This window comes from Myotis nattereri (assembly GCF_964212035.1).
Source record: "Myotis nattereri genome assembly, chromosome: 6".
In the NCBI taxonomy this organism is placed as follows: domain Eukaryota; kingdom Metazoa; phylum Chordata; class Mammalia; order Chiroptera; family Vespertilionidae; genus Myotis; species Myotis nattereri.
Genome location: NC_138081.1, coordinates 33,264,265 through 33,290,762, shown reverse-complemented (window position 1 = coordinate 33,290,762; position 26,498 = coordinate 33,264,265). Strand labels below are relative to the sequence as shown.

Here is a 26,498-nt window from a genome sequence, read left to right as displayed (position 1 = left end):
TGTGGGCACATCCCCAGTGGGAGATGTGCAGGAGGCAGCTGATCGATGTTTCTCTCTCATCGATGTTTCTAACTCTCTATCTCTCTCCCTTCCTCTCTGTAAAAAACCAATAAAATATATTAAAAAAAAAAAAAGTAAACATCATTACATAAAAGGGTACTTTTTTTTTTTTTTTTTTTTAGTTTTATTCATTTCAAACGGGCGGGATCCGGCCCGCGGGCCGTAGTTTGCCCACGACTGACCTAGAGGGTATTATGCTTAGTGAAATAAGTCAGGCAGAGAACGGCAAACACCATATGATTTCACTTATATGTAGAATCTAAAAAAGTAAAATAAATAAAACAGAAACAGCTCATAGATATAGAGAACAAAAGGATGGTTGCCAGGTGGAAGGGGATTAGGAGGATAGGTGAAAAAGGAGAAGGGATTAAGAAGTACAAATTGCCAGATATAAAAATGTCAGGAGGCTATAAAGTACAACATTATATTGTAATAACTATGCATGGTGTCAAATGGATAGACTTCTCAGGCACTTCTCCCTGAGAAGATTCTATTTGAGCTGCAGGACATGTCTAAATTAACAAGGCTAGCCTAAGATGAAAGAAGAATAACTGTGGCAGAGGGAGAAATATGTGAGAAAGCCCTGAAGCATGGGAAAGATCTACATGCTAGGCAAAGCATACAACTAAGACAATTTTGTAAGTGCACAAGGACACTTGCAATTAATAATTAATTAATTGTAATAATTGCACAAGGACAATAGGCACAAACGAGGCATCTGGTTGAAAGGGGTAGCTAGCTAGCTTAATGAGGAAGGCTTAGGAGGTTTTAGGAATGAAAATGGTCCATGGGAAGGAATACATAATGGAGACTTGAAGGCGCCAGGGTGTTTATTTTACTTGTACAGAGAATAAAGAAATGCCACAGGCAAACAGAAATAGATCTGGCCTGGGCAATTAAGACAGCCAGCCATAAACAGGGGTAACTCAGGCCTGAGCAATTAAAGTGAACATAAGTTAGGCCAGTGGTCGGCAAACTGCGGCTCACGAGCCACATGCGGCTCTTTGGCACCTTGAGTGTGGCTCTTCCACAAAATACCACGTGCGGGCGCGCATACAGTGGGATTGAAACTTCATGGCCCATGCGCAGAAGTCGGTTTTCGGCCTGGGCGAGTCTATTTTGAAGAAGTGGCGTTAGAAGAAGTGGGGGTACGTTCTCTGAGATCGACTTCTCAGATTGAGGATGTTTTTAGCAAAGACCAGTTTAGGAGTACCCTAATTAAGTTAGTAACAATGTACTAATGTATATAGTTTAAGGTTAAAAAATTTGGCTCTCAAAAGAAATTTCAATCGTTGTACTGTTGATATTTGGCTTTGTTGACTAATGAGTTTGCCAACCACTGAGTTAGGCCAAAAGTAGCCCTGACCTGAGTAGCTGGGAGGGCCTGAAGATAAGGCCTTCTCTGCCAACACAACTGGGAGAGCTATAAGATCAATCAACAGTGACTCCAACCAACAAGATAGGGGAGAGGACATGGGGGACACCACACGGGCTTTGAGCTTTGAAAACTAATTCTATGTAGCAGAATGACCAATAAGAAGGGGTCAGGTTCAGACAAGGAACTGCAGCCTATTTAATGCCTCAGCACAAAGAAAGCAGCAGTCACCCTTTTCAGTGGCTCCTCTGTCCATCCAGGAGGGACAGAGCCTTAGGTTTAGCTTTTTGAATGCGGTTTTAGAGGTAGTGTCTGCTTGCAATAAAGTTTCTATACTTTTCACCTATCACCTTTTGTCCGTGGCTTCTTCGAAACCATCGAGACAAGAACCAGGGAATTCAGGGCGTTTCAGTTCAATTTTCACATTTCATGCTCACCTAGCTTTTGGCTAATCCTAGTGGAAGACCAGCATGGCAGGAATATAGTGAAGGAAAGGAAAAATAATGACTCTGGGGTGGTTAGGTAGGAGAAGTACCAAGAGGCCAGGTCATGCAGGAGCCTGTGGGCCAATTTATGGGGTTTGGATACCATCCCAGGTATAATGGAAGCTTCACTTATTCTAACTGAAGTGTTTTAAGCAGACAAGTATCATGCTCTGATTTACCATTTATATAGTTCACTAGGCTTTGTGGACAGTATCTGGCACACAAGTTTGAATGGTTATGCAAACTTGACAAATGGTAAAGCTTAAAAAACCCTTCATTTAGAATCTGAAGCTTTCATCACACCTGGAATGATGAGCCACCTTTCAGATGATCCTCCAGCCCCAATCAAGCCTTCAGATGACTGTGCCTCTCACAGGGCTGACTGCAACATCATGAGAGATGCTGAGCCAGAACTGTCCAGCTAAATCACTTCCAAATTCTTGACTCACAGAAATGGAGAGGTTTATAAATATTATTGTTTTTAAGTCATGAAGTTTAAGGTAATCTGTTGTGCAGCAATAGATAATAAATACAGATTACCATTTTTATTTCTCTAATGGGTATTTCCTCCTTAGGTCTACAGGATTCACTTTGTAACTTTATTTTGGAAGTTAAAAAGGCATATAACAAATGTTTCTAAACAGAGAAATTAGATCCTCTTATTTCTAATAAAAAGAAACAAAAGTATCTATATTAAAAAAAAACAAGGAGAAACCAAGATGGCGGCATAGATAAACACCGGGAAATGGTGGCCCCACACAACAATTGAAAATTATCCCAAAGGACGGAGCAAACATCTTCCAAAACAACAGGAAGGCTGGCTGAGTGTAATTTCTACAACTAGAAGAAAAGAAAAGCACGCTGAGGGCCAGAGGAGCTGCGGAGGCTGAGTGCAGAGGTACGGCGGCGGCGGCGGCTCGCGTGCGCGGAAAGGGGGTGGCACCTGAGGACGCGGCTGTCTTTTTGAATCACAAGCTCCCGACTGCTCTGAACTCCGGTTCCGGGAAGTCTCTGGGGACCCAGGTCTCATATGGGGAGAGGCGACTCTGTCAGGCGGCAGCGGGCGAACTTGAGGGCGGATTTCCCTCAGAGGTGCTTGCAGCCGTTACCGGGACACTGAGACGTGCGACTCCGGGCGCGGAGAATCAGCCATAGCGTCTTTCTCCGCCCCTTTTGACTCCCTGAGACCCCGCCCCACCCAGGCTGCAGCAGAGGCTTTTGCATGTGAATGTACCTAACTACAGCCCAGCCAAGCAGACCCGGAACTTCCAAGAGAAGGCCCAAGGCCCCGCAGCGGCTTGCATTGCTTCACAGCTGAGCCTCTTCGTGGTTCCTGCTCTGTGGCCTCAGGCAGGGGCTGACTTAGAACCTCCTTAGAACCAGGAGCCACTGTACCCAGTGGTCAGAGGGGGACCATTCTCCCACTTCAGACACAGCTGCTTCCCACAGCCAATTGGACTGGAGGTCAATTCCTCCCAGTGATCCTACAACAACCAAGGCACCAAGAGTGCACCAAGAGTGTCCACCCCAGGTAACTGGGGAGGCTGAGCTACTGGGCCCTACAGGACACCTGGCGCGCAGGGACACTCTGTCAACACAGGGAAGCAGCCAAAATGCGGAGACAGAGAAACAGGTCACAATTGTCAGAAACGGAGGAGGACAGACGACTGGATATAGAGTTCAAGGCCACGTTTATAAGGTTTTTCAAGAATTTTATGGAAACCGCCGATAAATTTAATAAATCCCTCAAGGAGTATAGTGAGACCATGGAGGTCATGAAAAAGGACCAACTAGAAATTAAGCATACACTGACTGAAATAAAGAATAATTTACAGAGATCCAACAGCAGACAAGAGGATCCCAAGAATCAAGTCAAAGATTTGAAATGCAAAGAAACAAAAAATACCCAACCGAAAAAGAAAAAAGAAAAGAGATTCAAAAAATACGAAGATAGTGTAAGGAACCTCTGGGACAACTTCAAGCGTACCAACATCAGAATTATAGGGGTACCAGAAGGAGAGAGAGGGCAAGATATTGAAAACCTTTTTGAAGAAATAATGACAGAAAACTTCCCCCACCTGGTGAAAGAAATGGACTTACAAGTCCAGGAAGCGCAGAGAACCCCAAACAAAAGGAATCCAAAGAGGACCACACCAAGACACATCATAATTAAAATGCCAAGAGCAAAAGATAAAGAGAGAATCTTAAAAGCAGCAAGAGAAAGACAGTCAGTTACCTACAAGGGAGTACCCATCCGACTGTCAGCTGATTTCTCAACAGAAACCATGCAGGCCAGAAGAGAGTGGCAAGAAATATTCAAAGAGATGAATAGCAAGAACCTGCAACCAAGATTACTTTATCCAGCAAAGCTATCATTCAGAATGGAAGGTCAGATAAAGAGCTTCACGGATAAGAAAAAGCTAAAGGAGTTCATCACCACCAAACCAGCATTATATGAAATGCTGAAAGGTATTCTTTAAGAAGAGGAAGAAGAAAAAGGAACTCTTACCATTTGCCACAGCATCGATGGAACTGGAGAGCGGATAAATACCACAAGATCTCACTTATTTGTGGAATATAATGAACAACATAAACTGATGAACAAGGACTGATCCAGAGACGGAGAGGCTTTGATTGGACTGTCGGGCCTTGGAGGGAAGGTAGGGGAGGGTGGGGGCAAGGGGGAAAGATCAACCAAAGGACTTATATGCAAGCATATAGGCCTAACCAATGGACACGGACAACGGGGAGGTGAGGGGATGAGCAGGGGGAGGGGGGGTAGAGGGTACACATATGTAATATCTTAATCAATAAAAAATATTAAAAAAAACAAAAAAACAAATAGAACTAATTTATATTTTGTAAAACCAATATACATTCCTATCCATTAGGAAAAATAACTTTGAAATACCAATGAATTTAATTAACAATAAGAATGCAAAGCAGAGATAAGGTTCATTCAAAATCCCTTTGTCAACCTAATTATATGCACATACTGATTTATCATTTACCAAAGACATATCTACAGAAATATATAAAAACCATATGTATTATAGTTTAATACACAGACCACGTATACAGGCCCTTCTTATAAATATTAATGAATTAAAATTTTTCAATAACAGTTATCATTATATTTCTACAGTTAAAGCTAATCATTTCTCCTTTCATTATAACTGTAACCTAAATCTTTGATTCAGTACACTAGAAGCCTAGGATGGCTATTAATATTTTAATTTCCGTACTTTGAATTTCATACTATAAAATTTTATAGTTAAGACCTAGAGACTCAACTCAGTCCTGTGCCCACTTCTTTCTCTAAAGTTTAAGATTTAAAATTAACTGACTGGCATCACAAAAGAAGTGAAAAACACAGTTAAATCTTCTAACAGGTTTTTTTTTCTGCTAATAGGCATTAGCATTTGCGCTTTAGCTCTAAGTTTTGCTATAGCAATGCTTATGATCTAATATGCATAACAATAATCCAACTTTTAGGATGCAAATAGGACCAGGGGTTTAGAGGTTTTAAAAAAAGGACTCTAAGGGTGAATTCAGAAGGGGATTAGCTGGGCTCTGCCATTCCTAGCTTCTATGGTAGATGTAACTTTTTTGCCCAATACCTTTGGATGAGGCTACACAGACTTTCTCTAATAGGGGCTTTCACATTTTTTTGCTGTATTTTAAGAAGTTTTCTTCTACAAAGACAGCCAGCTTTGTATCATGCCCTGGGCATTTGTTAGCTGCTTTTAGCTTCTTCTATTCATAAAACGTCCTGTTAGCTTGAGAGTGATTTGATTCATGCTTTAATTTTTTATATACTGGTACCCAATAGTCACCTGTGTGAAGAAATTGTGTTTAGTTGCTCCAAAGAAAGTATTCAAAGTGCTTCGGCTCCCTTTGCTCTCTGCAGAAGCCTTTTCAGAAACTGTCAAAGGATCGCTGTTCTAGTTCTGCAGGATACATGGACTAAACCTTGGGTGGACACTTCCCACATGAAGGAGGAGCTAACACAAATTTTAAAGCAGACCAAAGTTAGAAGGATGCTATGGTAGTCTAACTGAGAAATCCTGAAGGCTAGGTTTAAAGGGAGTGGGCGTGGAGACTAGGAATTGGCCAAATCAAGGAGTCCCTTTCCATTGCCTGGAGGACACATTTATACAGCTGCCTGAGGACAAATGTACAGAAAGTAATCAAATAGACTGACACTCTCCAAGCACCTGTGGCATAAAAGCCTGACACTTGTGTTCTACTTCTTCCCAGGTGAAGGAGTGCTCGCTCTTTGGGTGTTTTGCCTAGCCTCGGAATGTGACCTAAGGACACACACTTAATGCCCAAACTGGCTTCCCTGTCCCTCAAGGTGATTTGGCTCCTGATATCAAAAACCTTGCAGTAACTTCTTATCTATAATAATAAAATCATAATATGCTAATTAGACCAGATGTCCTTCCGGACAACCTTCCAGACGAAGCCAGGGTCTGTGAGGGAAGCCTGGGCCCCAGGGGCCTGCCAGCAGCTGGAGGGAAGCCCGGGTCCCGGGTGCCAGAGGGAAGCTGGTGCCGGCAGCAGGGGTGTAGGAAGACCTACTCTTGCACGAATTTCATGTATCAGGCCTCTAGTTGTTAAATAATTCCACTTTTATCTTCTTGGCTTGTTTCAAACCCACCCTTAATATTGATCTTTTGTCCTATTTTGAAGTTCCCTTTGATGATGTTATCTTTGGCTCCTACCATGCAAAACTGGAAAATGTAGAATCAGGGGACAAGAAGGTTAAAGTGGGCCAAAAGTCTCTCTAACCCCACTGTCTCTTTTGATGAACCCATAACAATAGGACAAAATAATTTTGCATTGCTGAGAGCCTGGGTAAATAAAAAAACTAAGTAACTATTCTGTTCCTTGATATGATAAAGGTTTTCAGGAATCCAGAATTAGTAAGATAACTCAAAATGGACTCAAATGAGTCACACATAAGCTTATTACATCAAATCCTTTTACAACCATCATCGCAAGTCAATAAATTAGATTTTAACAAATCTAAATAGGAGGCTATAGCTTCAGTCATTAGGATACACACATCTGAGATATAATAAACACGCACTTGGGTCATTATTAGCAAGGAATGACTTCTGTGAGAGAAATAACTAATAAACATTTCTTTTGAAGGTTATGGACATTGTTTTATGTGACATGTCAAGTGAAAAGATTCACATTTGTTTTGTTTCAAAGTCTCTTCACTAAAACCCAGGAACTAAATCACCCTTAAAGCATGCCATTGTCTTTATTACCATATTGACTTAGATTCTGTCAGAGTTGGGGACCCTAATCTCTGTAAAACTAACTACAGCTATTAGCTTCGTAGGTATAAGCCCAAATGATGAATTTAAGTAAATGCATTTACTCATTCAATCAATAAACATTTATTATATACTTACTATACTCAGACTGTATGTTGCCAATAAATTTAAGAATGAATATAATCTACACCTGCTCTGGAAATGTATAGTCTGGTTGAAAGCAAGTAATATAATACTAGATTGTAGATACACACTGGGAATCATGGATCCCCAGAGCTGGTGTAGCTAAAAGTGGAGGAAAGAGGAGGGCTTCTAAAAGTGAAAGAAAGGACTGGACAGAGTGTCAGAGAATGAGCACAAGACAGATGAAAGCGTTTGGGAAGTCAGGTAGGGAGGAGAGTAGCAGTGCTCCCTCTGGGCTGAAGGGTAGCAAAAACAAACAAACACACAAACAAACAAAAAACAAAACAGGAAGTCACTGGATGATTTTGATGAACTGTAAGCAGTTTGGTGTTGCTGGTGTAGTAAACAAAGTTAGTAAAACAGAATGAGAATGGAGACGTCAGCACAAGTCATGCTCAAGGCTTTTCAAGTGTTATAAGCTACAGAACGCTTTCTCTATAAAATTTGTTCTTGAGCCCCAATATGTTAATGCAAATCAGTGAACAGAAACTTTGATAGAGAAATAAAACATTTTCCACTGTTTCTGTCTGAGCACAGTCTGAAAATCACTTCTATGGGACGTGAGACAACAATACATGTTTGCACAGGGAAGTAAAGTGATCAGAGTTTAATTTTAGTTCCATCACTTGGGCTATAAGGTAGAGAGTGAGTTTAATGATGCTGGAAATGGTAGACTAATGATTATTAGTACCTGGCAGAGGCCGAAAGCCAACTTTGAGAAATACATGAGCGTACAACTGGCACAGGTGGGTGGTTTATTAGATTTGCTATGTGACCATAATCACAACTACTGTTTAAGAAGTGCTTACCAAGTGCTTCACATGTACTAGCTCAGGTAATCCTGACAACACTGCAAGGGAGACACTAAGAAGAAGCTAAGGTCTATAGAGTCTGAATATCATGCTCAAGATCATACCACTAGGAAGCAAGTGGTAGATGTAGGGTGTTTAGGTCTATCTGTCTTAAAGTGCCTGTTCTTAACCCATCACCACCTGAGAGATAGATGTCTCCAGGGAGGCATGAAGACCACTGAATTCCAAGAGGCGGGGCAGACTGTGTCATAGGGTATAAGGAGAAACAGTATGAATAGCTGAAAACACATATTCGATATTCCTTCTCAGAACTTGAACACATATACATTCAGAAGCAGGTATGTAAGTAAGGTGTGAGAAATTTGAGTGTTTGGCAAAAGAAAGTCATGGGGGAAATAGGTGAATTAGAGAGTGCTTCACCCAATTCAAGGTATTTAAATTCAATATTTTATTTAAAAAACAACAACACAATTCGGACAACACAAAAACATCTCCCATTACAATGACCACAGCCTTCTAGTTTGGACGATCTTAACTATCCCTATACAAAGTACAGAACAAAATCATAACAACACTTCAGAAAGGGTAAGTAAGCACAGATTAAGTAAAAGAACTTTGTAGAGTATGTGACGTTTAAGAAGTGCTCCAACACAGAAAATTTTTGTATTTTTTGTAAGACTGAAGAACACATCCCGTTATGTAATTCAATGACCCATACATAAAGAACCATGAGCTAAATTCCTCCTAAATTGTGCTAAGAAAATCCCCATCCAAAATAATTTGAAAAGCTTCCCTTGATCTGTCAATGAGGACTTTGCTAGGCCCCTTATGACTAAGTTTAGTGTTTAACTTTGTCCTCTCAAATTTGAACATTATTTTTCAAAATTTTTAACATTTTCAAGCTGTAATTTATTTTATAATACTTGGATATTCTCATTATGATGCTATATATGTACTGGTTAGTTTAACCTTTACTTCCAGCTGTTATTATAATTGAAAGGACCATGCTCCAGGTGGCAACTGCAAGTCCTTTTTATCTAGGTAAAGCGATGCACAATCAACACTGTACTCATATCAAACTGAATGTAAAAGATGGCCCTAACTGGTTTAGCTCCGTGGATAGAGCATAAGCCTGTGGACTGAAGGGTCCCAGGTTCGATTCTAGTCAAGGGCATGTACCTTGGTTGCGGGCACATCCTTAGTAGGGGTTGTGCAGGAGGCAGCCGATCAATGTTTCTCTCTCATTGATGTTTCTAACTCTCTATCCCTCTCCCTTCCTCTTGGTAAAAAATCAATAAAATATATTTTAAAAAAAAAGATGATGAACTAGTGTCTGATTAATCATTATGGTGAATGTATTAACAGGTTCCCTTTGGTAAAAGTAAAGGCATTGAGGATATGTAAATTAGCTTAATACAATTAAACACTTCTTACTCCTGAATGGACTGTATGAAAGATTCTATTGAGGCCTATATCCTGCACCTCTTAGAGATGGGCCCACAGCTTTATTAGATTAGGAGGATTTCTGATTGAATCATGGTGACCAAAGGTCGCAGAATTCTGCTTCTAGAGTGTTCCTATGTCCACCTCAAGTGAATGTTGCATACAAGGTATGGCTAAAGTACCTAAAATGAGAAAGACCTAGAATTTCATTGTGCTTACAGAACAGGTTTTGCTCCTGATTTGTTATAAGTCTTTACCTAAAAAATACCTGGCTGTGTGACAGAATCTAGACTTGACTTGCTTTCATTATAGCCTGTTAGTGAGACTGTCTACTGAGCATTTCAAAGTTGTTGGGTGGTCACCATTACCCAACTCCCCAAAAGCCAACAAGAACAACAACAAAAAACCCCAAGAGTATTGCCAAATTTGGCTTCCATCAGTTAAAAAGAATACTATGAAATCTTTAATATACTAAATCATCTCACAGTCTTTTAGAAAGAAGCAGATATATATTTTTGTGATTAAGAAAACTATTCTCTGATTATGTTTGTTTCCAAAATAATCTTTGCTTTCTGCAAAACAGTACCAGAAGGCTCAACTTTTATATTTAAGGTACAAAGGAAAGTCTTGACAAATAAACAATATCCCAGTGGTACATGAACATCCTGGTTGAAATTATAAATGCACAAAGATTAAAGGGCAATGACACTTTATGAGAAAGCTTGAAAATAATGAAGTGAGTTATAATTAAATTTATAACTGAATTTTAAGGAGATTTAAAGTATTGCATTAGATTCTTTACTCTGCTGCCAGCAATTGAATATATAGCTTAAAATTTTGAATACATCATATTTTTTAACAATGGATTATTTCAGCTTCTTTCTATCCCAACTCAAAAGAAACAGAGATGCTCCACAGTGAGATAATTGAGTCAATTACATTTCAACAAGCAATTCGGAGAAAGATCCCAGTATGGCACTTCAAAACTATTCTGGACATCAGCATCAAATACCAGTTTTCACACAACTAGCCATGACAACTCTCAGAGGCAGTACCAAATCTCTTGTTCATCAGAAAGCTTTCACAGATATTTCTATTTTTCCAGGTGGGGAATACTAAAGCATCAATCAAAACTTACCAGGGAAGTCAAATATAGGAGTCTGATCAATTACAAAATGCCCACAGCAGCAATACGGTCCTAACTCACAACATTGATAAAATACTGTAACCACCAATCAATATTTTACATTTTTAAAATACTTTCCTGAAGTTTCCACAGAAAAAAATACAAATGATACATTTTTAAAATGTTCTCTTCTTCTTTTTTTTTGTTTTGTTAGAAATCATTAATCCCAAATACAGTAAAGCAGGTATAGCATTTCACATACTGCTATTTTACATTAAAATGGAGTAGGGTCAATTTAATTCAACCTAGTACATATTTCATAGCCACCTATATTATTATTCCCCCTTGGGAATAATTAAGAGTAAAATCCCAGTGTTTTACATTTTTTTCTCCTAGCCATTCTATAGTGAATCGTCTTAGGCTTGCAAGATCATCTACTCAGAGCTAGTAAAGTAAAATTAACATAGCATAAGAGAAATCCAATAATCTCCCATATTGTTCATCACCACCACCACCTACAACCTGCATCTTGCCACAATCATCAATAACTGCAGCAGCAAAGTTAGCATAAATAGCCTATCTGGAAGAGAACCAGGATGGTTCCCAAACCAGGTGTAATCTATTCTCCAGTTGTTTACCTGGGGAGAACACAAATGACACCAAACTTTTTTATTTTTAACTAAGCCCATTCCAACCATTTTTTATAACCAGAAATGAAAAGTGAAACTAGACCTGTCTTATCTTGCCTTTTATGTTCCTCATATTTGCAGATATTTTCATATAAAACAGGGACATTGGAAACCTGGGAAAGCCAAAATGGCCAAGAGGAATATAATTTCTTGTGACTATTTTAGCTTCCAAATATTATTAGCATTTATGCCTATATAATACGATATTCATTGAGTACTTGAAATGAAGCTAGTCTGAATTGAAATGGATTGTAAGTATAAAGTACACCTAGATTCTTAAGATTCAATAAAAATATTTTAAAAATTTTGTATTAACATTAAAATAGAATTATGTGTTAAAAGGTCAACTTTTGGATATATTGGGTTAAATATAAGTCAGTACTCATTTGTCATCAGTTGGTTCTTCGACTTTGAGGAAAATGTTGTGTAAGGAAATCAACTTTGCCATAGGCTAATTTATATGAACAATTAAGTTCCTACAGTATCTCAATGTTATATAGAAATGACATTGAACAGAAAGTTATTCAAGGACCTGCTGTGTTATTAAAATTAATTTCACTTGTTTTTCATTTAATTAATATGGCTACTAAGATATTATCCTATATAATAAAAGCCTAATGTGCTAAGTGTCTGGTGTTCTGATCAGCTGTTCAACTAATCGAAGAGTAATATGCTAATGATATGCTAAGGCTGCTCAACTGCTCACTATGATGTGCACTGACTACCAGAGGGCAGACAGTTGACCAGTTGACCAGTCGCTATGACATGCACTGACCACCAGGGGGAAGATGCTCTGACTGGTATGTTAGCTAGCTGCTGGGGTCTGGCTGATTGGGACTGAGCGAGATGGGCCAGATACTCCCTGGAGCCCTCCCGCGGTCCCTCCCCAGCTGCCCTACCTCCTGCATCCCTCCCTGGCCCCGATCTTGCACCGGTGGGGTCCCTTGGCCTGGCCTACATCCTCTTTCAACCTGGGACCCTTCAGGGCATGTTGGAGAGCCAGTTTCAGCGTGACCCTGTAGGCCAGGCTGAGGGACCCCACTGGTGCATGAATTCGTGCACCAGGCCTCTAGTAATTACATATATGGCTTACATTTGTGGCTTACATTATATTTCTATATAATGATTCAGACAATAAACACTGTAATATGTAGCAAATCTTGTGGAAAATTCTATTTTATTATTTGACTCAAAACTTATAAAAACTTTGCCACAGAACATAAAACAGTTTTATATGCATGTTTCCTGCTGAAGAATGTGCAGCTTTCATATTCTAATGAGGGGCATCACTCAAGAGTGTTTGGATGGTAAACAATGATGGGAAAGGAGGCTTTGGTGGAAAAAACTTAAACTATACATGTCTTACAAATATCTATTATATCAAAACAACCTATTGCAAAGTACATTTTATTTTCTTAAATGATAGCTTATAGGGAAAACTTCAATTATTTGCTTTAGCATTTGAAAAAAAAAAGTTGAGGAAAAAAAACAGGCCCAAATTAATTGACATGTTATTAAAGCAGTGTTTACCAGAATTCCTTTGAGGTAGGGATAAGTTAATTTAAGATTGCTATTATGGTTTTCTTGGAATGCATTTCAGAGTAGTTTAGTAAAGAGAGCTGACAGTCAGTTCTGGAACAAACCTGGTCATTCAACTCAAGTCAATTCTCATAAATAGGACCTACTTTCTGTTGAAACTGACAATACAGCCGAAGAATTGCAATGTTGGTTATATTTCAAGATACTTTTGGAAAATTAAAACTTTTTAAAAGGTATAAAACCTAGTGTCGCTCTCACCTAATACTATCTTAGATTATTATCTATAGACAATTTTTGGGTAGATTTTCAAGATCTATGTTACACTTTTAAGCAATTTATAGTTGACTTTTAGGAATCAGTATGTGAATAAATTAGACCAAAACATAGGCAATCCTATTAAAATTAGGATAAAGAATCTAAATTTGTGCTTTTGATGTTCTAAGGCTTTGAACTCAAAGAGCTTTGATATAATGCTTAACAAACATATATTTTTTACTATTATAAACAGCCTCTCGATACCCAAGAAATTAATCCAAGGGAATGCATATCTGGTCTGGAAGAGTTAATACTTTTATTCAGGAAATAATTTAAAAAATAATTTTATCAAATGTTCTCCATTTTATCTAGAATAAGTGTTTGGATGATCAGTAACCAACTTTATGTCAAACCATAAGCGCACAAAGATAATCAGAATAATTACCAGTCATACCTTATTATGAGTCTGAGTCTGTCCAACCAGTATGAGGATGTTGGATGAGATGATAGACAGGCAGAAGTTAATTAGAATGATGGACCTTTCAGAGCGTATGTACCTAGCCAAAGAAAGAAAGAGTGTCCAATTTTAAAATTCACCAGAAAGATAAAAAATTCTGTATTATGCAAATTGGTGGAATTCATCCAGAAAAAGAAACACTAAAATAGTGCCTTTAAAAGAGAAAAAAACCCATTAAAAACAGTTTAAAAGAATAAAGATTATTATTAGAGACCCAATTTTATACTGGCATGACATGTCCTAGGGTCCTTTAGAACTTGTTTTTCTTCTTCTTTTGAAATCAGTGAAGACAACATGGCATTTATGATAGGGTCCAAGTTGCACAACTGTTATCAATATAGTTTTTTTTTACTATAATTAAAATTTCTTGCAAATATGTTAATTAGTATAATTACCTTTACAAATATCTGTGTACATTATATGCGAAGTATTATCATATAAATCAACCAATAGAAACTCTGAGAATCAAAGGAAAAACCACAGATTCTTAAAGTCTCCTTTGCTTACCAGACAGATTCCATTACTCTCATAAAACCATGAACACTTTCATCCACCATTTCATCCACTCAAGTATTTTTATGTAGTCAGACTGCTACTTCTTAAATTTTATTTTTCCTGAATAACTGTTCAAAAAGAAACCCACACTAATGTTTTAGCTCTAAAAACTAATCTAATCTACAAATAATAATTCACATTAGGCTGGAAAATTACTTGACATCTGCCATCTTTTACCCTTATGAAGAAGTGCTTGTAGACAGTCTGTCATATAATTTGTAAGTGCATCAAGATTGTAAGCCATGGAGAAAACTGCTTAGAATCAAATGTTCTCCCAGCTGTTTACCACAAACAGTAACAGCTACTTTGCTTTACTGTACGCCATCGTAAATCACTGAAGGACAGTAACAAACAGACACACTTGTAGTTGCTGTGTGTTAATTTGTATTAGCACATGAAATCACTTTTCATAGTAGGCGTGGACTTCCCTGTGCAGTGTTAGATGGGGTGCTGGAGATCCAGAGGCACTTTTTGGATAAAATCTATCAAAGTTCCTTCTCTCTGTCTTGGAGACATTTAGAAAGAAGCCCCCACATTCCATCACACAGTTCAGAGGCAAAACAAAAACTGGAGTAACACACACACACACACACACACACACACACACAATTCTACTTGTATTTTAACTTTCCTCACAAAACAAACCCAAATAGGGCTAACCCAGGTCAATTTTGTAATGGCCTCAAGAGTGGCTTAACCTTGTCCCTGCATCATCAGTATCTAAAAAATGGAATAAACCACATACTGGGATGCTGAAAACATAATCAAATATTACGAATTTTTTTATTATTATTTTTTGGTTGGAGAAGTAACATATAAAGTTTAAGAAATAAAGAAAACTGACCCTTTATATGATGTTAATGGCTTCCATGACAGCAGAAGCACACAGTTGAAATTATTAAAAGGGTTTCACTGACATTGTTTGCTCTATAAGTAGTCAAATCAAGGTAATAAAAGACCAAGACTGACCATCTTGAAGAGTCTTTAGATGTTTCCATTTTCATTTACACTGAGTCACATTATTGCCTTAAAAATTAGCATAAAATATGTCTCAGCTTTTAATACTTTTTATAAACATGTTTGATATTTTAAGCAAAATTTATGAATGCATCGTATCAATATATAGATTTAAAGGACATATCTGTAGATGGGAAGAGCATAACATGGTATATTAACTTTTTTAAAATATATTTTTTTTATTGATTTCATAGAGGAAGGGAAAGGGGGAGAGAGATAGAAACATCAATGATGAGAGAGAATCATTGAACAGCTGCCTGGATTTTTCTGGATTAAAGAAAACTTTACTATGAATTAATTAATCCTGTACCTCTTTGACACATTTTACATATCATTTATCTTGGCAGTGTTGTGTTAGTGTTAGCTATATGCATTGAGGGTGAAAAGAAAGTGGAATTGATGTCTGAACTCTAAGTGCTGATAAGTAGAAACTTAGTTCTCAATACTTTGGTATCCTGGCCCTTCATTTTCCTGAAGTGGCATTCAGACAACTGTGGGAGAGAAAGTTGACTTCTTCCCAGCCTTTGTCCATCTTAGTCTTTTATTACCATAACAATGGCTATTTGATTGAGCCCTAAACCCTGCATTCTATTGTCTACAATGCCATACCTAGATCAAGCATGTCCTCAATTTTGTGGGATTGGCCATACTTTACCAGACTGTCATAGTCTGTCAGTGTTTTATTACCAGATAGCTCCTTCACTGGAAAACTAAACCTCTATTATGTATCTGTGCCAATGGACCAAGAGTGTATATATTTTCTTTTTATATTTTAAAACTATATGTTTTCATTAATTTCAGAGAGGAAGGAAGAGGGAGTGAGAGATAGAAACATCAGTGATGACAGAGAACCACTGATTGGCTGCCTCCTGTTATTGAGCCAGCAACCTGGGCATGTGCACTGACTGGGAATCAAACCATGACCTCCTGGTTCATAGGTCAATCACTGAGCCATGCCAGCTGGACTGAAATTTTTAATATATTTGACAATTTAATATCCTGAACAATCAATCTTGCCCACAAAGGAATAAAAAATATAATGGAGAACAATGTTTTTTTAAAAGAATGTTAAATAAAATGACCTTTCCTTATTAAATTGTAAATAATTTTTCAACTAAATTGTTTTTTACCTTAAGTAAAAGATAAGTAAAATCCTAGACTGGCTAATTTTGCATTTTAATATTGCATTTTTTTCAGAAAATAATATAGAATTATCTATTAATATAACTATTTTTAGAATATTTTAAACAATAAAAAAGCATATAAAATGTTTAACATTAGGAAATTTAAAATCCGTTAGGAAGTTTGGCCTTTTGGTTATGTACTGGTTATGTACTGGTTTATTATGAGAGTGGATATAAACTTCAAAGGTCTAATTTTAATAGAAAAACAAATCTTTGAGAAATACTAACTTTTCATATCAAGCACATGTAATTTAAAAAATTATACAAATATTTTTTTTGTATCACATACTCTTGTTTACATCTGTCAAAATCTGCCTTATTCAAACCATTCAACCAGAGACCTTTTCAGAGCATTGAGGTATAATGTTTGTGCATTAATATTATAGAAGACTTTACTTATTGTCTGTGACATACTGAAAGCATGTGTTTAAACATAAGAATTTAGAAACCATATTTTTATAAAAGAGAAATTAATTTGACTATCAAATCTTCAAGCTCAACAGCAGTTGGGATAGAAACCACACAAAGACTGAAGTTGGGGTATAAGAATACCATGCGTGGGGATAAGCAACTTGTTGAAGGCTACCATCATTTGAATTGGAAAGAAAAGTGTATGTGTGTTTTGTTTATTTTCTTACCACGGGAAAATAGGTAAACATTTGTTATTATTGTGCTCATTGATTGTAGCTGAATGACAGCAATTATAACTGTACAAAAATACTTTTTCCAGTAAATAAATAAAAGAAGACATAAAAATGGTTGTCATATTCACTGATTTAACTTGGAAAAACAGAACATTTCATTTCAATTGAATTTATTGATTACATACCTCCATAATGCTGCATAGACAATTGCTAGGGTGATCAAGGCCAAACAAGAAAGGCCGCTGCCTACTATTAGGGTAACTGAAGGTGTGCCAGAGGATTCCATGATCTGCAAATTAAACAAAAGAAACAAACAAAAAAAAGAATTTTAAAATAACTTCAAACTCAGCAAAACTATCCTGACACTCAAAAATAGCCAAGAAGATAGTTGTTATAGTTACCAGATAATTACCCAGTAACCACTCTGTTCACATATTCTTAATCTCTAAAATGACTAATTCTAGCTCACCCACCCTAACATGAAGAAATAAATGCCTTAGAGTTTAAAATGCTTGATAATGACATATTACCTACTCATGGCTTTCTAAAATAACTAAAACTACAACTTGGTCAACATTCACATGTGAAGCTTTCTCCAGCTAAAATTTGAATCAGCATTCATTTTTCTTGGGCTAATTATAGTTCAGTTATTTCACAATATGTTTTTTAGTAAAATGTACTTTGATCCTCCTATTTACAACTCATTATGTGACCTGAATCTGGTATCTAAATATTGAAAGATTTTCAAACTTTCTGACTTTTCACAACTTCATTCTAAGTCAACTATTCTCTCATTTAATTTCACTTCCTTGGTCTCTAAGGATATAAGAAAATCAAATTTCTAATGCAAGACTTTACAATATATTCTGTGATTTTTTTCTATGAACAAAATATGCAGGGATAATTTCATCGTGCCAGTATCAGTCCCTAAATACATGACCTTGAAAAATAAGCCTTATATCTTTAAAAAATATATCAAGAACACAAGCAGTAACAAAATGAGATGTTTCTTTCACAGATACTAGCATGATACTAATTAATGAAATATATTGCTTTTCATATTTTTAATATTGAAAGTTTGAAGAAATGCACTTTAAGATAAACCGTGTTCCAAATCTTAGACATGCACATTAAATTATAATAGAGTGTGGGGTTTTTTATTGTTGTTATCAAAATAAGAAGAGTAATGTATATTCAGGCCACATCTAAACAAGAAAGTCACAGTATCTTATTTTTTAGTATTTCAATTTTTAAAATAATTTTCAAAATACATTTGATGAGGATATTATTTTTCTTTTAGACAGTTTATACAGCTGTCAATTTCAGAAATAAGTTTTATAAGCCTATATACTTTTAAGAAATGGTCTTATAGTTTTTGACATTCCATGCTTTCAGGAAAACTTCATTTGATTTTTAAAAAATAAATATCCAAGGACACCCCCAGAAAACCCATACTGAAAATATTCAATGCAGATATGCTATGTGTTGGCTGTAGTGTTGGGGGGTCTTCATCCTACTACCAACAGTGTCCTCACAAATTCCCCAGAACAGCTTTCCAGTTCTAAAATAAAGGTTAAGTTGGCAATTATTTTTATTTGAAAGTTTGCAGCATATCAGTAATATGATTGAAGTACATTCTCATAACTATACTGCAAAAATTTCAAGTTAGAAGACATAAAATTGACTAGAATTTAGTTATAGCACACCAACTACAATTCATTTCACCAAGCTACTGTAGCTGAGGAGACGAGCCCGATTTTGCCACCCTGCAACATTTTCTATTTCCCCATTAAAATGCAGTTCCCTAGAGAAACACTTGCCACAATGTCCCTGCCTTTGCATTAAAGCCGTGTTTTCCCTTTGTTACTTACTATTTCTCTAGGTTGCTGAGCCAAAATGGCGAAGGTAGAGAGACGATCACATAAGCATTTCGTATGGGATGCATCGGTAAGCACAGTTTTACATCCCTGGGTGGACCACGTTCCCAAAGACTCGTTCCTGCAAAGGTGGGGGGGGAGATCGGGATAAATACGCCTGACGGCCAAATCCGTAAAGAAGAAAATGCAGTTTAATTAAGAGAATCGTCTACTGTAATTCCCGTACAGGAAAAAAAAATCTATTTGTTGTTGAACAGGACGTAATTTAGATGCATCTCCAGTTATGCAAAGCGAGAGTGTTTGAAAAAAGCAAGCAGGCAGAGGTGCAGCGTGTGTTCAGAGAGCTGTCCAGCGCCGGGGGTGCTGAAACCGGGACTAGCTCTGTCCAGCCCTCTGCGAGGAACGGCGGCGGCAGCAGCACGAGGAGCCGCCAGAGCTCTGGCAGCCACTTCCTATGCTCATCGGATCATTTCAAACACTCAGAGTGTAAGGAGGCTTTCCATAGCAGTTCGGATTCCCATCCTGTATTTTTGGATTGTGAATGCTTGCTTTTATAATGCGGATTTCTCTGAAAAGCCTGCCTAAAAGGTTATATAGCTTGGGTCGGGTATAGGATCTTCTCCGCTGCTGGTTAGGGATTTTTCCTTCCTTTAGAATTAGCTGCTGTGAAAAATTCACCCTGGAAACGGGAAACAGCAGCAGCGGCATCAGCTGGTTCCGATTCTCATAGCCTATGCCTGGTATCCAGGGGAGGGGTGAGTTTCAGACATAAGCTTTCCACTCCATACTTCACTCAGCCCAAAGCATCTCTGAAGCTCTTAACATTTCTTCCTGTGTCCCGCCCTCTTTGCCCTGGGGTATAAGCATTAAGCTAACCCCAAGTCAGCTAGAACATTTAGATGAATACCCACCCCCAAAGTCTGGTAAGATGGGGAAAGAGGGCCTGTTTCAATTTTCTCTTTGATATAGCCATTCAAAATTCTAAAGCATATGGTTTATTTCCCACCCCAGCAGAATAAAAATGGTATGGACATATAGCTTAGTAGGGAGGGAAGTGAGGGGAGAACCCGTCCACCCCCAGCTAAACTACTCTATAGGAAGAGGCAGAAAATTTAAAAAAAGTTATTGAGCTTAACCAATCAACTTTATTATCATTACACATGTAATATACTGACTGCACCAATTGTCAGCTCCCCTCCCCCAGGCTTGGAAACTCTCCAACTAGCAAACCTGTGTGTGTGTGTGTGTGTGTGTGTGTGTGTTTAAATTTCAAACCAAGTTAATATCTGTATTAAAATTACTTTAAAACTCAAAGAGGATAACACATGGCTTGACATTAATTTTGATATGGTACTTTTGATTTCACCTACTTCATCTCTGAATACCTAGAGCTATTGGGTTAAATATGCACACAGTCTATTTCTGAGAGATTTCAATGCAAGAGGCTTCTCTGACAGTTGGATGTCCAAGTTGAGCTACAAAATATAATTCAGATAATCTGCTTTTGTTATCTAGAAGCAATATCTCTTTAATATTAATGATTTAATGCATTAATATTCATGACTCAAAACACTCTTAATTGCAACTTCTTTTATGAATACACTGTATTTGGGGAGAGTTATATAAAAATTATACCTAAGTTCATCCAAATACTTCCAAGCATTAGCCAATTAAAATTTTGGTAAGTCTCTTTTCTTTCTCATGATGTCATTCAAACATGCCAAATTAAAAAAAAATCAGTTACACCTTCAACCAAATGCAACAGTATTAAATTCCAATTCTACCTAACCATAGCAGCATACAATTTATTTCATTAGCTGTCTGCCTCTTCCCGTCTTGTGACAAACAGTTGAGGCCAAAGGAAAAACATTTATCTTAGCTGATTGGAGTAAAAGAAGAAACATACCTTTAAGAGAATCTAGGCACATTTTAAAACATAACTTCTGCATAATGCAGTATCTGTGTTTTCAAGATGGAGTCCGGTACTTACACTTTTCAAATTATTTAGTGGTTGTAACCACTAAACTAACTCAAAGTCTTAATAAGGGAAAAAAACACCAAAAACTTCACTGTAAATAAGACTTCTTATGAGGAATAGCTATCAATTTATATTCAGGCAATGGATGTTTGTTTACTCAAAAATTGTTAGCATCAATAAACTTTGGCTGTCAGATATAAAGTCTATGTTCAATAAAATATTGCTAAACTCTAAAGATCATATAAATTACATATGACATCTTTAGGAAAGTAGGTCAATTTACTTTACTTTGTATGACAATTGCATTGCTGACCTGGCCCAGACCCAGGCAAAGTTGGGAAATAAGTAACACTGGTCTCCATCTTTTTGTCTTTCACTCCCTGCAGCATGATATTCTTCTAATGCCACTCACCTCTATACATGTGTACCTTCCTGAGGCTATGTAACTCCCGGCTATACCTTCCCTCAGAATTAGTAGCCCTTTCTTGACTATACCTCATTAAATGAATGGATAATAATATAAATGATTGAGTACCATTGATGTGCTCTTTCCAAAAAATAAAACACAAAAAAAATGCTTCAGATAAATGCATCTGATAGGAGACTACCAGAATTTGTAGCAGATGAGTAGGAGAGAAGATCTTAAAAGATGAGGAGGTAACTACCAATGTCTACATTTGGTCACTCCCAAAAGCTGAGTAATAAGAAGTGTGATGCCGTTCTGATGCTAAATTTAATACTGTTTCATAAAACCTCTTGATATTTCAAAACGGTATAAAACTCTTATATAGTTTTTAAACCACTGGCATACATGTCACTATTATTGCAAAGCCTATAGTTTCCACCACCTGTATTTTCAAACATTTCATAGCTTATTCCTACTATATAAAATCCTTTGAAAGCATGGTACACGTGTCTGATTGATTTCAGGGAGACCTTGTAAAGCAAACTGATAGGTTGTAGAACTAATGTGAAGCAAAACAGCTTTCCCTGTCTGCACACAACAAGGTTTTTAAACATGTGGACTATTCCAACAGTCACATTATTCTTCCAATGTCATAGTTTTGCATGCTGTGATTAATGGTATATCTGTAAATTATTCTTAGTTATTAAGTTTAGGTTGTCATAAAAAATATAATAAAATATGAACATTAAAGATAATAAAAATAACAGACTATGTCAAACACAAAATAAATGATACATACAAATTATACTAAAAGTCACACATTTCTTCAGTGTCTTTTCTGGGCATTAATTTTTTTTCAAATAGTTTTCAAAAATAACTAGACCTGCAGAAATTCCATACAACCAGCACATTCTTTGTTGGTTACACCTACATTCACCCATGTTAGCTGTCATTTGACTTCTCCTTCTACCTATTATTAGACTGGCTAGAAGAAGAGTCTGCCTGTCCCAAGTATTCAAAAGTACATACCCACAGGCACAGAATGGTGTGAAAATACAAGACACAAAATCCATTACTTCTCAGCTTAATATTTATTTGTGGCCTTTTCCTAATTTCCTAAGGATCTACAGTTTCTTTGTGGATCTGAGTATATCATTGGGTTCTTGATTTTTATGGGAACTTTAAGCAATATAGCATTTGGTTATATTCTCTAGTATTTAAGCTTAAAGGAAAAAAATATATATGTTAACTCCAATGAAAAGTTGTTTAGTAAAAAACAGTAAAATCTTATTCTGACACATTTCAAAAGTGTTTCAAAAACTCAAGATTATATTTAAATATATATATATATATATATATATATATATATATATATATATATATTTCATTGATTTCAGAAAGACATGGAGAGGGAGAGGGAGAGAGAAACATTAATGATGAGAGAGAGTCATTGATCAGCTGCCTCCTGCACACCCGACAACTGCAACCAGGGCATGTGTCCTGACCGGGAACCGAACCGTGACATCCTAGTTCATAGTTTGATGCTCAAACACTGAGCCATGCCAGCTGGGCTCAAGCTTATCTTTTGAAATACAAACACAGCTAGATATTCAACTCTAATCAGTCTTTTATAAAACTGTCTATTCTGCTTCATAATAAATCAATGTGTAAAGTATTGATTATAAATAACTAATATGCTCTAAGGGGGTTATTATCTCTTAGGGTATTAGTGATTCATTTATTCAAAATCAAAATATCTATAATAGCAACTTTAAAAATTTTATACACAATTCTTAGTACACTATCCTTACAACATATGCATACTGAAAGAAAGTAATTGTTTACCATTCATAGCAGTGCTAATTTCTAAGAATTAGGTAAATCTATGCTATTTTAATGCAAATGTTACACTCCCACAAAATGACATATATATGCACTTGTTTCAAATTATTCTCAAAATATAAAAAAATTGGAGTACAGATAAGATGTTTTTAGTTCTGAGTAGAAACAGATTTTGAGGTTAATTTCAAATACTAAAAGTATACTGCAAATACTGAAAACAATGTTATCTCTAGCAAATGCTACTATGTCTAAACACAGTGAATCATAAAATTAGAAAGTTTTGCTAGGAGTAACCTTAGTGATCATCTAGCCCACTGGTTTTCAATAGTTGCCATATATTAAAGTTACCTGGAGACCTTTAAAAATTAAACCCTGAGTGGGGCCTGCGCATTATGACTTTCTAATGCTCCCCAGGTGATTTTAGTGTGCAGCCAGGGTTAAGAACCACTGATCTATCCCAACCACTTAGTTTTATAGATGAGGAAAGTGAAGTACCTTGGATTTAGAAAACTTGTTTTAAGTCACAGAGTGAGAAGCAAAGATGGGTTTCTGATTTCCAAATTTGAGATTTTTTTAATGCTAAATTTTAATTGTCACCTGTTTTAAAACAAAATGCAATGAATATGCTGTATGAAATTATAAGATCTGAATGTTATACTATTCACACTTACAAACATTGTGGCACTGTTGTCATAGTTTTAACAAAGTATGAGTTAACAATAGATAAAGTTAGCTAACGAGATAGAGTTCACCCCTAACCGGTTTGGTTCAGTGGATAGAGTGTCAGCCTGCGGACTGAAGGGTCCCAGGTTTGATTCCGGTCAAGGGCATGTACTTTGGTTATGGGCACATCCCCAGTGGGGGTGTGTGCAAGAGGCAGCTGATCGATGTTTCTAACTCTCTATCCCTCTTCCTTCCTCTCTGTAAAATATCAATAAAATATGGTTGTTTTTTTTAAAAAAAAAAAAGAGAGATGAGTTCAGGTTGATATTTTATTTTTTTTTAAGTGATAAACCCTTTGACATGTTACAAAAAACCACATATTGATTTTATTCCAGTGTTTCATGATATCAAACATCTTCTCCCTCTTTCATGAGATCATTTACTGTTTGGGGGGATACAAAAGTTTAAATTCCAAATTATGAAAACAACAAAATAGGTAAAAGTTAAAGTTCTTTTTTCCTTCTAAAAATGATATTCTCTGTAGTTTGATTCAATGTATGATTGGGAGATTCAAAGTTAATTTTATATCAATTATCATAGCCTATACAGAATTATGTACTAGTATATAATATATATATATTATATATATATAATATATAATATATGTATATATTATACTAGTACATAGTATACAAACAACTAGTCTACAGTTGTTTGTATGGAAAAATACAAGTTAATAAATAAATAATAAGAATTAACTGTTTTGTGTATTCATAACTGTAAACTTACTTTTGCCAACCTCTGTATGTAACTATAAAGGAGGAATACCAACAAAAGTACATATGCTTCATTCATTGGGATGAAATTTAGAAACAGTTACCTTCCTACCACTAGGAAGAACCCTGCCTTATTGTCCATTATTCTGGGCCTGCAATTAATAGTAGCCCCTCCATCCTATTAACCCCAGATCTCCAATTTGTTATCTAGAAATGACTTCGATTCAGGAATACTCTACACTTGGATCTTCCCCAAACTCCTATATGCCTAAAACTCACCCATCTCAAAACATTAGTCGATAAAAACAAAATGAGCACTCTCCATGCCACGCTAGATTATTACTGCTTTTGAGAACTGTATCTTGTTTGACTTTGAATCTCTGACATACTGCTTTTCACTTAGTAGGAACTTGATAATAAATGCTTGTTCAATAAATTTAATAATTATTTATCTTTCAAGGATGACTTTAATATTGCTGGATCCAAATTGTCTCAGCCCTAATTCATTTGCTGTCCTTAAGCATAGAGTAAAAATGCAACCTGAAGAGTATTAATGGATCTTTTTGCTGTTGTTAATCATCACCTGAGGATAATTTCATTGATTTTCTTTTAGAGAGAGTGAAAAGAAAGGAAGGAGGAAGAGGGAGGCAGAGAGAGAGAAGAATCAATGTGAGAGACATAACAGCAATTGGTTGCCTCCTACATGTGCCTGGATCTGTGGCTGGGGATCGAACCTGCAGCCCAGGTACATGCCATTGACTGGGAATCGAACCCTAGACTTCTCAGTGTGTGTGTGGGGGGGTGGGGGGCGGGGGGGGGGAGCAATGCTCTAACTACTTAGAACCACTGGCCAGGGATCAATGGACCTTATTAGGCTCATTACTTGCTTTTGGTCTTCAAAAATAATTTGAAGATGAACTCTGAAAGACTCCACATCCTACAGTGATTGTGTTCAATCTGGAAGCAAGGCCTGAGTCTTCACTAACCAGTCAATAAATATTTAGTAAGTGCTTTTTAAATGCCAAAGTAGAAGACACATTTTTAAAAAATTAACATAATTTCTTTCTTAGAGAAGCACACAATCTGGTTGAGAAAACTTTACATAATCCAAAAATGTTTTCTGCCTAAAAATTATTCCAGAAAAATGCTGTCAGTTTTACCCTTATATTCTAAGTCACCATCATTTTTTATCTGGACAAATCTCATTGTGAGGCTCCTTGTTTCCATTCTTGCCATCTTACCATGAAGTTCAGTTTCAACACAGCAGCCAGAGAACTCCTGTTAATACATACGTCAAATCATGTCACTGTACTTAAAACTGTACCAATGGTTCTTCCAATCTCACTTGGAGCAAAAGACAAAGCCCTTATAATGGTGTACAAGAACCTATACAACTTGGCCTTTCCTGCCTTTCTACCTTCATCTCTTAATACACTTGCCTTTGTCCATCACTTCCAACCACACTAAGCTCCTCGTTTTTTCACCTTGGCATTTTTGTGCTGGCAATTCCCTTGGCCCAGAATGCACTCCTCAAAGGCATTGACATGTAATATACCCTCACATCATGGAAGTCTCTGCCCTTATGTAATCTTACCAGAGATATTCCTGGCTATCCAATATCAGAGAGTAACTCCCCATCTGTAGTAGTTACAAACTCTCTATAACTTTTCACCAAGAGATGGAGTTTATTTCATCTTCCTTTGAACTTTGGTAAGCCTAGTGATTTGATCTTGTCAGCAGAATGCAGTGGAAGTTATGGGTGGCTTCTGAGACTAGGCCTC

The 26,498-nt window shown here is 36.7% G+C and overlaps 1 protein-coding gene across 1 annotated transcript in view; it reads right to left on the bottom strand.

The window, feature by feature from the left end:
• ADGRB3 (adhesion G protein-coupled receptor B3) overlaps positions 1-26,498 on the bottom strand; it is a 690,088-nt gene that overhangs the window by 134,347 nt on the left and 529,243 nt on the right. The window contains exons 18-20 of the mRNA XM_081094478.1: positions 19,047-19,173; positions 17,361-17,464; positions 13,713-13,815 (exon numbers count right to left, since the gene is read on the bottom strand). Of these exons, the coding sequence (XP_080950604.1) occupies positions 13,713-13,815; positions 17,361-17,464; positions 19,047-19,173 (334 nt within the window). The remainder of the gene's footprint in view (positions 1-13,712; positions 13,816-17,360; positions 17,465-19,046; positions 19,174-26,498) is intronic.